This window comes from Plectropomus leopardus, chromosome 11 (genome assembly GCF_026936395.1).
Source record: "Plectropomus leopardus strain MGB_pleo_1.0 chromosome 11, ASM2693639v1, whole genome shotgun sequence".
Lineage (NCBI taxonomy): Eukaryota > Metazoa > Chordata > Actinopteri > Perciformes > Serranidae > Plectropomus > Plectropomus leopardus.
The window spans coordinates 29791609-29805128 of record NC_142186.1 but is presented as its reverse complement, the minus strand read 5'-3'; the positions used below and the strand labels follow the sequence as shown (position 1 = coordinate 29805128).

At 38.5% G+C, this 13520-nt stretch overlaps 1 protein-coding gene across 1 annotated transcript in view; it reads right to left on the bottom strand.

The window, feature by feature from the left end:
• LOC121945667 (uncharacterized) overlaps positions 1 to 3571 on the bottom strand; it is a 44963-nt gene extending 41392 nt beyond the window's left edge. The window contains exons 1-7 of the mRNA XM_088084564.1: positions 3412 to 3571; positions 2730 to 2782; positions 2564 to 2637; positions 2106 to 2320; positions 1721 to 1989; positions 1449 to 1592; positions 706 to 852 (exon numbers count right to left, since the gene is read on the bottom strand). Of these exons, the coding sequence (XP_087940690.1) occupies positions 706 to 852; positions 1449 to 1592; positions 1721 to 1989; positions 2106 to 2320; positions 2564 to 2637; positions 2730 to 2782; positions 3412 to 3556 (1047 nt within the window). The 5' untranslated portion in view covers positions 3557 to 3571. The remainder of the gene's footprint in view (positions 1 to 705; positions 853 to 1448; positions 1593 to 1720; positions 1990 to 2105; positions 2321 to 2563; positions 2638 to 2729; positions 2783 to 3411) is intronic.
• Between the last annotated feature and the right edge of the window lie 9949 nt (positions 3572 to 13520).

The following is a 13520-nucleotide window of genomic DNA, read 5'->3' as shown; positions in this document are numbered from 1 at the left end:
CTTCGAGATTCTTCAGCCAATAAATTTCTGCATTTTGGGCAATGTTTTGAAAAAACATTTCAGCTGCCAGCATTCACACTGCACTTTATGAGGGTAATGCATTTCCCAGTTATTACTGTGTAAAGTATTCACACTGTTGTAATTGTAAGCTTTATTATTATTATTATTATTATTATTATTATTATTATTATTATTATTATTATTATTATTCCATACTTTTGGTATTCCATATTTTTTGTTGTCTGCTCCTCCTACATGCTTTCATTGAAACTTCAAGTGTTCGGCTCTTAAAGGACATAGATCCTATCATTTTTGCAGCAGGTCAGTACTCAGATTTCTCCCTGACCTCTGACCTTATTTTTGGAAGCATGGCTTTCTTATTTTTACAGTAGTAGTAATAGAAGACGTTGTGTTGCCTGCCTTAGTTTTTTGAATGTGCGTGTGTCTGTCTTGGAGCGACGCAGTGGACAGAAAGAAAGACAAGTGTGTAAAAAAATGATTCTTTTAAACATGAATCATTTGAAATGTCTCACCTTGTGATCGACCAGTGTTTTGGTATTCACCTGAAAAAAGCAGAGGTTAATAAATGAAGGATATGATGCTGATTTACTGCCTTTATCTAACAGCAGACATCTTCTTCACTAATGATGTTCGGTTAAGTGAGCGTGGTATGCAGACAGTTGAGATTATTTCTTGTGGTATTATTTCAAACTGACCTTCTTGAATTTCACAGGTCCACACAGGCTGATGCCCATTTTTTGGTGTGAGCGTGAGCTTGAAGTCTTTGTCTGGATTCTTTTTTATCACTTCGTAGAAATCTGGGTCTGTGCTGTTGTACCTGAGCATTATTGTCTGTGAAAGAGAAAAATGAATAAAATAAATAAATAAATGAATTAGGAAAAAATGTCAAACATTTCTTCCTTCTCCTACTGAGGTTAAGTTGTAGTGGTGTTGTAAATAACACCAAAGACTTCTAAAGACAGACAAAAAGGATTGATTCTTCCAGTGTATATTCCTGAGCACACGGAGTCAGGCTTGGTCATGATGAGAATTTAATGGATTTATTGTTGTCTGTATCCACAGATGATTTTAAATTTGAAGCATATAAAATGGCCTGACATCCCCAGACCCAACTGCAAAAAAACATGCTCCAGCATCATAAAAAAATATATTATTGAAAAAACTGTAGATCAATATGTCAGTGTTCTATGTCATGACTTTTTATTTGTCATTTACGAACCTTGGCAGCCGTGAAGGTTTTAGTGATATGTCTGATTAAATTTCCAGTACAGAGAGCTGACTTGAAATTAACACCTAAATTTATATTTTGGATGTTTTCTTCCCAATAGCCTGAAAGAAGAGATGTTATAGAAGAAAAATAGCCCAAAAATCTCAAAACTGACCAGAACATAAAAAAAAAAAAAAAAAAAAAAAAAAAATGTTTTCACCTGGGGTTCCTCGCCTTTAGGATAAATGTCTGCACCATCCAGATCTGTTGTCAACTTGAACCAGTCATGCATCTTCAGGGGCTTCTGTGGTTTATTCTTTCTGATTACTTTGTATCCATCAGACATTTCCGTTTTGTCCAAGTGCTACAGAAATAAACAAAAACAAGACAAAAACAAAATTGTACTCGGTGTTGTGTGTTTATCAATTAATTTATGGTGGCATTCTGTATCTTATTATGAGTTGTTTTGTTGCCAGTAAGATATGAAATAACCTGTTGAAGACCACGATCAGGTGGGATCAGGTAAACGTGGAGAGTGAGGGACATTCGAGATGATGCTGCGTTGATCATCTTATAATATATTAAGACCTTACAGTAAATTTCCACTGAAAGGCCAAGTTTCACCAGAACCATTTTTAGAGAGAAAACTGGTTCAGACAGCTTGACATGGGACGATGTGACCTCAGACACTTTTTCAACAGCGTCTCCACTGTCATCTATGTGTAAGACTGCAAACTTGTCTAATATTGTCGGGTTGTCGTCTGCACAAAATAAAAGCACACACAATTAGTGAAGATAAAAGGATTGCATCTGTTTTTGTACTCATGCAGCAATATAAAAGGTGGTACATTTATTTATTTTCATTATGTTTTCTCACCTATGCAGATCCAGTGTGGCAGGTACACTTCATCAAACTTCCCAGCAATGACTGTGATGTCCATTAGAGGACCTGCAGGCATGTATTGCATCATTTCCAACCTCTCCATGGGCACATCCAAAGAGCAGAACTGGTACTTAAAGCTGACCTTTTCCTTACAGACCCAGCGCAAGCCAGAGACACTGCATTCAAAGTTTCCTGCCCCAGACTGTAGGCTGTAGGAATGAAAAAAGGTGAGTTTGTGTTTATGCACATGAAGGGACAAAACAGAGAAAATGTCATTGTTAAGAGTTTCTGCCTTGATTTTATTTGCTGCAAATGTAGCATGAACACTGTTATTGTTTTATTGTATTAAAAGATCTTAGTTTTCTTCTGTGAACAAAATCTCAAGAACCAAACTTAAGTTTTTCCAATAGTTTCAACTTGCTGTGTCGCAGTATTTAGGATGTTATCTTTACCTGTAAGTTGGAGCCTCATCTTCATCTGTACTGGTCACTTCAGGTTCCAGTTTAGTCCAGTCACTGTGGTCCTGCTGCAGAGGACAATCATGTTTACAAATAAGTGGAGACGTGACTTTTCTAAACAAAATGTAAAGCAACAAAATAATGTAATTTAAGGGATTACCGTCGTGCTTACACAACCCTCAAGCTCCGAGCGTCCTGAAGACCCTTGATACCCTTGAGAAGACAAATATGACTCTATTTTAAATTATGTTATCTGGTGCAGGAGTAGAGACAGAGGTCTATAAAAACTTGTTGGTGGTTTCTTCTCTTTAGAGATCTCATCCTTGTTCAGTCTCCTTTCAAACTTGGTGCAGACTAATTTGCAATCATGTGTTAGTGCTGCTTTGGAAGAGATGGATGGTATTAAGTGTTGGCATGTTATTGCATCGGGTGAGTTATGGAGCTAAAATTAGGGCGTTCACCCAGACGTGGTGCTCCCCTGAATGCTGAACGGAGCTGGAGAGGATAAAAACCTGTGTCTACTGCAGAGTCATTTTACCCAGGTGTGAATTCTTATAGTACGCATTATCATTGCATTAAAAGGCTGGATGTTGGGGGGTGTAATTGGGTTTTTTGTGCAGTGGGAATTAAGCGATGCTAACTGATCTACAGTGTATAGTGATTAGTGAGTATAGTGATTAGACAGCAGACAATGTATCTTTCTATATAACAATGACATCAAATACACATTCAAATGGCTGCCTGACTGTTTACGTTTTGTCAGTGAATAAAATAAATGAGTAACAAAGTAAAATAATACAGACCACGCCCTGCATACCAACGTTTTTCCCCCCACAACATACCTGATTCTGAGCTGATTTCTGACAACATCTCCACCAGGTCAGTCCTGTTCATCTTCATGAAAACCTCCCTGGTCTTCACCACACACTGCTGGCCGTAGCGCTCCACCATCAGCTTCACTATTTCATGTCTGCCTGCAGTCTCCATTCTCTGTCTGGAGATTTTGGGAGGTCTTCCTCCATACTCATGTCCTGCAGGAACCACTTGAATTCCTCGAGCTCCCCGAATCTTAACTCTTCCAGTGTTTCCAAAAGCTTCTCAATTAGTGATGTCATGGTCGCTTCCTGATGGATTCAAAGTAGTCAGATGTATTTATGTCATATCTCCACTGCAGTGATGAAACATTAATCTGTTTGCATCAGTGTAAACATTTAAGTCATACAGTTACAGTAAAAACTAGTATTAACCACATAAGGTACAATAATACATTTGGTTCTATGTTTTGATTTCAGTGGCGTGATTAATTTATTTGTACAAACCCGTCTATCTCTCTCTCTCTCTGTCACTGTGCTACCAAAAGCTTGAATTATCCACCTGATCACATGCTCTCATTGCTTCAACAGCAGATTTGATGTTTCCTGTTTAAAACCTTTTTTGGCCTCTTTACTGTCAACATGAGGATCATTTTCAGCCTGTTACTATTAATTGAAATCTGTGTTGTGTAACGTGTGTGTGATGTGACGTTACTCACTTTCTGGGGTGATTTCTTTTTTTTTTTTTTTTTGCAATTATCTTTTTATTTGGAAAAGACAACAATTTAGCATTCAGATTTTTCTACAATTTTCATACGATAGCACACTTTTCCAGTTTTCCTTTTTTCAGTTCTCTGCATATGTACAAGAAAGAAACTAAAAATCGCAGTCCTCCTGTGCTGAAACTCAGACCGTACAAACCTTTCAGTCCTTTACTCCCATAGATGAGAATTCAAGAAATCTCTTAAACCATTCATCTTTATAACTTTGAGCATGCTCATCTGTGTTCTCCCACAAAACATCAAGTAGCCATAAATCCAACGAATTTCTACCTTACTCTATCCGCCATTAGGTGTTCCATTTTCTTACATATGCCCAACTCTCATTCCAGGAAATACTAACTATGTACAACCGAACTGAAGGGAGCTTGCATTTTTACATTTTTCACAACAATGGGAAGAAAGGAGTTTGAGACATTAATGGAGTTATACAAAGTCTGCTCTCATTGGGGTTATAAATTCAGTCCATTTGATTGGCCATTGGTTTGGTTTGTTTCTGTGCAACTTTTGGCTGAGACACAGATAAGTGAAGCAATGCAGAAAGGGGCTTTTGTTGCTGCTAGTTCTCAGATGTCGGCTTAGTGTGTCACGATCTTTAGTTAGCTGCCTGTTGAACCGCACCAACCTCCAGTGGTACGTGATGCAAAACATCCTCAACACAGCCTCAAGGATGAGGTTAAAAGAAAGATGAGGTTATATATTTAAAATTACACCGTCTGAATTAGTTTAATTCCCTGGTATACCATAACACTATGATACCGCCCATGCCTCTGATGAGTTTGGTTTATATTGGATTATTTTCAGTCTGCATCTGACTGAATGAAAACTGTGTTGAGTGAAGTCAGACTGACATCAGATTACTCACCTGCTGTTGATCCAGAGAGCGTTTCTCTGAGGGTAAAGGAAATAATAATAAAGGAATGAAAAGTTTGTAACAGACTCTTTTGACTCACAAACTATACAAAGAGTTTTAACAAATAATGACAAAAGTCACCGGTCATTTCATTTGAATGATGTGATTACCTTGATGAAAGACCAGAATTAAATTTGTCAGGTTTGCTCTCTTTTCACTCGCTGTTTGCACTCAAAGATCTTTTGTGAGCGAAGAACCACCACTCTCCAAAAATCTCAAGTGTTTCTGCATGACTGCATCAAGTCAATTTAAGAACTCCTCCTCATACTCACTAGCCTCATTTACACTACCTGTCTAAGGTGGGAATTTCACCCTCTTTGTCTCCACACTGTAATGCTCTCTGTCTTTGTGTGGTCCACATCCTCCTCCTCATCATCCACCTGAATACTACTGGCTTTGAAAGAGGTACTGAGTTATGAACTGATACTGTGCTGTCTGTCTTGCTCCAAATGTATCTTCCAACCACGTGTTCTCCACTGCTTCTTGGTCAAACAACTCTCTAATGGTTGTTGAATGATGCGAAAAATGCAGAAATCAAAGCCATTCCAAAAACTTAAATGACAGATGAAAGTTTTGGAGTCAGTGTGTGAATGTGATTGACAAACAAAAAGGTTGTATTTAGTTCACCTCTTTTAATTGCCCAAAGCCAACATGCTGTCTAAAATCACACCTGGCATGATGTTGCCATTGTTTCTGTGTAAAAATGCAAATGCACCATAAAAAAGGGATTTCGTAGCAACTCTAGGGCTCTAAAGTGCAAATTAGAGTGAAAATGGGAAGTCCTTAATTTTGACAATCAATCAGGAGAAATGTATATTAAACAAGATATTTAGGAGTATTTTGGGTACATTTAATTTAAGGAAGCATCAGAATTTGCATGTTTTTAAACTGAAGTACATTTTTAGTTTTTGCAGGGTACCTACCTCTTGCACCATCATATGGTCCAGTTGCTGATACTGCAGCTACAAAACATAAAATGACAGCTGCATGATAATGTTTTTGTTCTAGACTCCATGAGTTAATGACAAAATACTACAGCAGGCTGACCAAAGGAAAAACAACCTTGCTAAACTTGGCAACTTTCCAAACCCTAGCGAGTTACTGCCTGGTGCACTCAGTCAGCAGAACAGCGTCTGTCCGTCCCTCCCCTTTCTGGCCGTGCACTCAAAGTTTTAGTATGGTTAACCTGCAGCTTTCACGAGCAATGCTCTTCCAGACAACTTAACTCTCAACACTGCGCCTCCTTGGCTCCAGGAACAAAAGCGTTTGTTCTTGAAGTTACATCCCTGATGCTTAAAATGTTTGAGTTTCCTACAATGTCACAATTGTGGTCTCTGTATCTTCATCGATTATTGAACGTGGCCGGCTCTAGCGAGCAACAGAGAGTCAAGTCAGTTTTATTTATAAAGCCCATTATCACAAAACAAGGTTTGCCACAGAGGGCTTTACAGCATACGACATGCCTCTGCCCTTAGACCCTCACATAGCCTTAGGAAAAGCTCCCAAAAAAGAACATAGAGCGAGGTGTGTGCACTCTGCAGAGCCTAGAAGCCCCGTCTCCGCTCCTATACACCGCATGGTTTGCTTGTTTATTCAAAGTTTATTGATATTTAATGTCTTGCGTGTCTGAACAGCACCAACTTTGAAACTACATGGCCTTAGGAACTGTTAATACGATCTACGTAACACTTGTCGAGTACATTGCTGGGGACCTGAGACATGTGAAGGGCAAACAGACAAGAGGTTCAAGCTTTAGAGTTAGATGTGTGCTTACTTCTAACTTTTTTTCTACCGTTTATACTTTATAAAAACTTTGGGCTTCGAGATTCTTCAGCCAATAAATTTCTGCATTTTGGGCAATGTTTTGAAAAAACATTTCAGCTGCCAGCATTCACACTGCACTTTATGAGGGTAATGCATTTCCCAGTTATTACTGTGTAAAGTATTCACACTGTTGTAATTGTAAGCTTTATTATTATTATTATTATTATTATTATTATTATTATTATTATTATTATTATTATTCCATACTTTTGGTATTCCATATTTTTGGTTGTCTGCTCCTCCTACATGCTTTCATTGAAACTTCAAGTGTTCGGCTCTTAAAGGACATAGATCCTATCATTTTTGCAGCAGGTCAGTACTCAGATTTCTCCCTGACCTCTGACCTTATTTTTGGAAGCATGGCTTTCTTATTTTTACAGTAGTAGTAATAGAAGATGTTGTGTTGCCTGCCTTAGTTTTTTGAATGTGCGTGTGTCTGTCTTGGAGCGACGCAATGGACAGAAAGAAAGACAAGTGTGTAAAAATGATTCTTTTAAACATGAATCATTTGAAATGTCTCACCTTGTGATCGACCAGTGTTTTGGTATTCACCTGAAAAAGCAGAGGTTAATAAATGAAGGATATGATGCTGATTTACTGCCTTTATCTAACAGCAGACATCTTCTTCACTAATGATGTTCGGTTAAGTGAGCGTGGTATGCAGACAGTTTAGATTATTTCTTGTGGTATTATTTCAAACTGACCTTCTTGAATTTCACAGGTCCACACAGGCTGATGCCCATTTTTTGGTGTGAGCGTGAGCTTGAAGTCTTTGTCTGGATTCTTTTTTATCACTTCGTAGAAATCTGGGTCTGTGCTGTTGTACCTGAGCATTATTGTCTGTGAAAGAGAAAATGAATAAAATAAATAAATAAATGAATTAGGAAAAATGTCAAACATTTCTTCCTTCTCCTACTGAGGTTAAGTTGTAGTGGTGTTGTAAATAACACCAAAGACTTCTAAAGACAGACAAAAAGGATTGATTCTTCCAGTGTATATTCCTGAGCACATGGAGTCAGGCTTGGTCATGATGAGAATTTAATGGATTTATTATTGTCTGTATCCACACATGATTTTAAATTTGAAGCATATAAAATGGCCTGACATCCCCAGACCCAACTGCAAAAAAACATGCTCCAGCATCATAAAAAAATATATTATTGAAAAATCTGTAGATCAATATGTCAGTGTTCAATGTCATGACTTTTTATTTGGCATTTAAGAACCTTGGCAGCCGTAAGGTTTTAGTGATATGTCTGATTAAATTTCCAGTACAGAGAGCTGACTTGAAATTAACACCTAAATTTATATTTTGAATGTTTTCTTCCCAATAGCCTGAAAGAAGAGATGTTATAGAAGAAAAATAGCCCAAAAATCTCAAAACTGACCAAAACATAAAAAAAAAAAAAAAAAAAAATGTTTTCACCTGGGGTTCCTCGCCTTTAGGATAAATGTCTGCACCATCCAGATCTGTTGTCAACTTGAACCAGTCATGCATCTTCAGGGGCTTCTGTGGTTTATTCTTTCTGATTACTTTGTATCCATCAGACATTTCCGTTTTGTCCAAGTGCTACAGAAATAAACAAAAACAAGACAAAAACAAAATTGTACTCGGTGTTGTGTGTTTATCAATTAATTTATGGTGGCATTCTGTATCTTATTATGAGTTGTTTTGTTGCCAGTAAGATATGAAATAACCTGTTGAAGACCACGATCAGGTGGGATCAGGTAAACGTGGAGAGTGAGGGACATTCGAGATGATGCTGCGTTGATCATCTTATAATATATTAAGACCTTACAGTAAATTTCCACTGAAAGGCCAAGTTTCACCAGAACCATTTTTAGAGCGAAAACTGGTTCAGACAGCTTGACATGGGACGATGTGACCTCAGACACTTTTTCAACAGCGTCTCCACTGTCATCTATGTGTAAGACTGCAAACTTGTCTAATATTGTCGGGTTGTCGTCTGCACAAAATAAAAGCACACACAATTAGTGAAGATAAAAGGATTGCATCTGATTTTGTACTCATGCTGCAATATAAAAGGTGGTACATTTATTTATTTTCATTATGTTTTCTCACCTATGCAGATCCAGTGTGGCAGGTACACTTCATCAAACTTCCCAGCAATGACTGTGATGTCCATTAGAGGACCTGCAGGCATGTATTGCATCATTTCCAACCTCTCCATGGGCACATCCAAAGAGCAGAACTGGTACTTAAAGCTGACCTTTTCCTTACAGACCCAGCGCAAGCCAGAGACACTGCATTCAAAGTTTCCTGCCCCAGACTGTAGGCTGTAGGAATGAAAAAAGGTGAGTTTGTGTTTATGCACATGAAGGGACAAAACAGAGAAAATGTCATTGTTAAGAGTTTCTGCCTTGATTTTATTTGCTGCAAATGTAGCATGAACACTGTTATTGTTTTATTGTATTAAAAGATCTTAGTTTTCTTCTGTGAACAAAATCTCAAGAACCAAACTTAAGTTTTTCCAATAGTTTCAACTTGCTGTGTCGCAGTATTTAGGATGTTATCTTTACCTGTAAGTTGGAGCCTCATCTTCATCTGTACTGGTCACTTCAGGTTCCAGTTTAGTCCAGTCACTGTGGTCCTGCTGCAGAGGACAATCATGTTTACAAATAAGTGGAGACGTGACTTTTCTAAACAAAATGTAAAGCAACAAAATAATGTAATTTAAGGGATTACCGTCGTGCTTACACAACCCTCAAGCTCCGAGCGTCCTGAAGACCCTTGATACCCTTGAGAAGACAAATATGACTCTATTTTAAATTATGTTATCTGGTGCAGGAGTAGAGACAGAGGTCTATAAAAACTTGTTGGTGGTTTCTTCTCTTTAGAGATCTCATCCTTGTTCAGTCTCCTTTCAAACTTGGTGCAGACTAATTTGCAATCATGTGTTAGTGCTGCTTTGGAAGAGATGGATGGTATTAAGTGTTGGCATGTTATTGCATCGGGTGAGTTATGGAGCTAAAATTAGGCGTTCACCCAGACGTGGTGCTCCCCTGAATGCTGAACGGAGCTGGAGAGGATAAAAACCTGTGTCTACTGCAGAGTCATTTTACCCAGGTGTGAATTCTTATAGTACGCATTATCATTGCATTAAAAGGCTGGATGTTGGGGGTGTAATTGGGTTTTTTGTGCAGTGGGAATTAAGCGATGCTAACTGATCTACAGTGTATAGTGATTAGTGAGTATAGTGATTAGACAGCAGACAATGTATCTTTCTATATAACAATGACATCAAATACACATTCAAATGGCTGCCTGACTGTTTACGTTTTGTCAGTGAATAAAATAAATGAGTAACAAAGTAAAATAATACAGACCACGCCCTGCATACCAACGTTTTTCCCCCCACAACATACCTGATTCTGAGCTGATTTCTGACAACATCTCCACCAGGTCAGTCCTGTTCATCTTCATGAAAACCTCCCTGGTCTTCACCACACACTGCTGGCCGTAGCGCTCCACCATCAGCTTCACTATTTCATGTCTGCCTGCAGTCTCCATTCTCTGTCTGGAGATTTTTGGGAGGTCTTCCTCCATACTCATGTCCTGCAGGAACCACTTGAATTCCTCGAGCTCCCCGAATCTTAACTCTTCCAGTGTTTCCAAAAGCTTCTCAATTAGTGATGTCATGGTCGCTTCCTGATGGATTCAAAGTAGTCAGATGTATTTATGTCATATCTCCACTGCAGTGATGAAACATTAATCTGTTTGCATCAGTGTAAACATTTAAGTCATACAGTTACAGTAAAACAAGTATTAACCACATAAGGTACAATAATACATGTGGTTCTATGTTTTGAGTTCAGTGGCGTGATTAATTTATTTGTACAAACCCGTCTATCTCTCTCTCTCTGTCACTGTGCTACCAAAAGCTTGAATTATCCACCTGATCACATGCTCTCATTGCTTCAACAGCAGATTTGATGTTTCCTGTTTAAAACCTTTTTTGGCCTCTTTACTGTCAACATGAGGATCATTTTCAGCCTGTTACTATTAATTGAAATCTGTGTTGTGTAACGTGTGTGATGTGACGTTACTCACTTTCTGGGGTGATTTCTTTTTTTTTTTTTGCAATTATCTTTTTATTTGGAAAAGACAACAATTTAGCATTCAGATTTTTCTACAATTTTCATACGATAGCACACTTTTCCAGTTTTCCTTTTTTCAGTTCTCTGCATATGTACAAGAAAGAAACTAAAAATCGCAGTCCTCCTGTGCTGAAACTCAGACCGTACAAACCTTTCAGTCCTTTACTCCCATAGATGAGAATTCAAGGAAATCTCTTAAACCATTCATCTTTATAACTTTGAGCATGCTCATCTGTGTTCTCCCACAAAACATCAAGTAGCCATAAATCCAACGAATTTCTACCTTACTCTATCCGCCATTAGGTGTTCCATTTTCTTACATATGCCCAACTCTCATTCCAGGAAATACTAACTATGTACAACCGAACTGAAGGGAGCTTGCATTTTACATTTTTCACAACAATGGGAAGAAAGGAGTTTGAGACATTAATGGAGTTATACAAAGTCTGCTCTCATTGGGGTTATAAATTCAGTCCATTTGATTGGCCATTGGTTTGGTTTGTTTCTGTGCAACTTTTTGGCTGAGACACAGATAAGTGAAGCAATGCAGAAAGGGGCTTTTGTTGCTGCTAGTTCTCAGATGTCGGCTTAGTGTGTCACGATCTTTAGTTAGCTGCCTGTTGAACCGCACCAACCTCCAGTGGTACGTGATGCAAAACATCCTCAACACAGCCTCAAGGATGAGGTTAAAAGAAAGATGAGGTTATATATTTAAAATTACACCGTCTGAATTAGTTTAATTCCCTGGTATACCATAACACTATGATACCGCCCATGCCTCTGATGAGTTTGGTTTATATTGGATTATTTTCAGTCTGCATCTGACTGAATGAAAACTGTGTTGAGTGAAGTCAGACTGACATCAGATTACTCACCTGCTGTTGATCCAGAGAGCGTTTCTCTGAGGGTAAAGGAAATAATAATAAAGGAATGAAAAGTTTGTAACAGACTCTTTTGACTCACAAACTATACAAAGAGTTTTAACAAATAATGACAAAAGTCACCGGTCATTTCATTTGAATGATGTGATTACCTTGATGAAAGACCAGAATTAAATTTGTCAGGTTTGCTCTCTTTTCACTCGCTGTTTGCACTCAAAAGATCTTTTGTGAGCGAAGAACCACCACTCTCCAAAATCTCAAGTGTTTCTGCATGACTGCATCAAGTCAATTTAAGAACTCCTCCTCATACTCACTAGCCTCATTTACACTACCTGTCTAAGGTGGGAATTTCACCCTCTTTGTCTCCACACTGTAATGCTCTCTGTCTTTGTGTGGTCCACATCCTCCTCCTCATCATCCACCTGAATACTACTGGCTTTGAAAGAGGTACTGAGTTATGAACTGATACTGTGCTGTCTGTCTTGCTCCAAATGTATCTTCCAACCACGTGTTCTCCACTGCTTCTTGGTCAAACAACTCTCTAATGGTTGTTGAATGATGCGAAAAATGCAGAAATCAAAGCCATTCCAAAAACTTAAATGACAGATGAAAGTTTTGGAGTCAGTGTGTGAATGTGATTGACAAACAAAAAGGTTGTATTTAGTTCACCTCTTTTAATTGCCCAAAGCAAACATGCTGTCTAAAATCACACCTGGCATGATGTTGCCATTGTTTCTGTGTAAAATGCAAATGCACCATAAAAAGGGATTTCGTAGCAACTCTAGGGCTCTAAAGTGCAAATTAGAGTGAAAATGGGAAGTCCTTAATTTTGACAATCAATCAGGAGAAATGTATATTAAACAAGATATTTAGGAGTATTTTGGGTACATTTAATTTAAGGAAGCATCAGAATTTGCATGTTTTTAAACTGAAGTACATTTTAGTTTTGCAGGGTACCTACCTCTTGCACCATCATATGGTCCAGTTGCTGATACTGCAGCTACAAAACATAAAATGACAGCTGCATGATAATGTTTTGTTCTAGACTCCATGAGTTAATGACAAAAATACTACAGCAGGCTGACCAAAGGAAAAACAACCTTGCTAAACTTGGCAACTTTCCAAACCCTAGCGAGTTACTGCCTGGTGCACTCAGTCAGCAGAACAGCGTCTGTCCGTCCCTCCCTTTCTGGCCGTGCACTCAAAGTTTTAGTATGGTTAACCTGCAGCTTTCACGAGCAATGCTCTTCCAGACAACTTAACTCTCAACACTGCGCCTCCTTGGCTCCAGGAACAAAAGCGTTTGTTCTTGAAGTTACATCCCTGATGCTTAAAATGTTTGAGTTTCCTACAATGTCACAATTGTGGTCTCTGTATCTTCATCGATTATTGAACGTGGCCGGCTCTAGCGAGCAACAGAGAGTCAAGTCAGTTTTATTTATAAAGCCCATTATCACAAAACAAGGTTTGCCACAGAGGGCTTTACAGCATACGACATGCCTCTGCCCTTAGACCCTCACATAGCCTTAGGAAAAGCTCCCAAAAAAGAACATAGAGCGAGGTGTGTGCACTCTGCAGAGCCTAGAAGCCCTGTCTCCGCTCCTACACACCGCATGGTTTGCT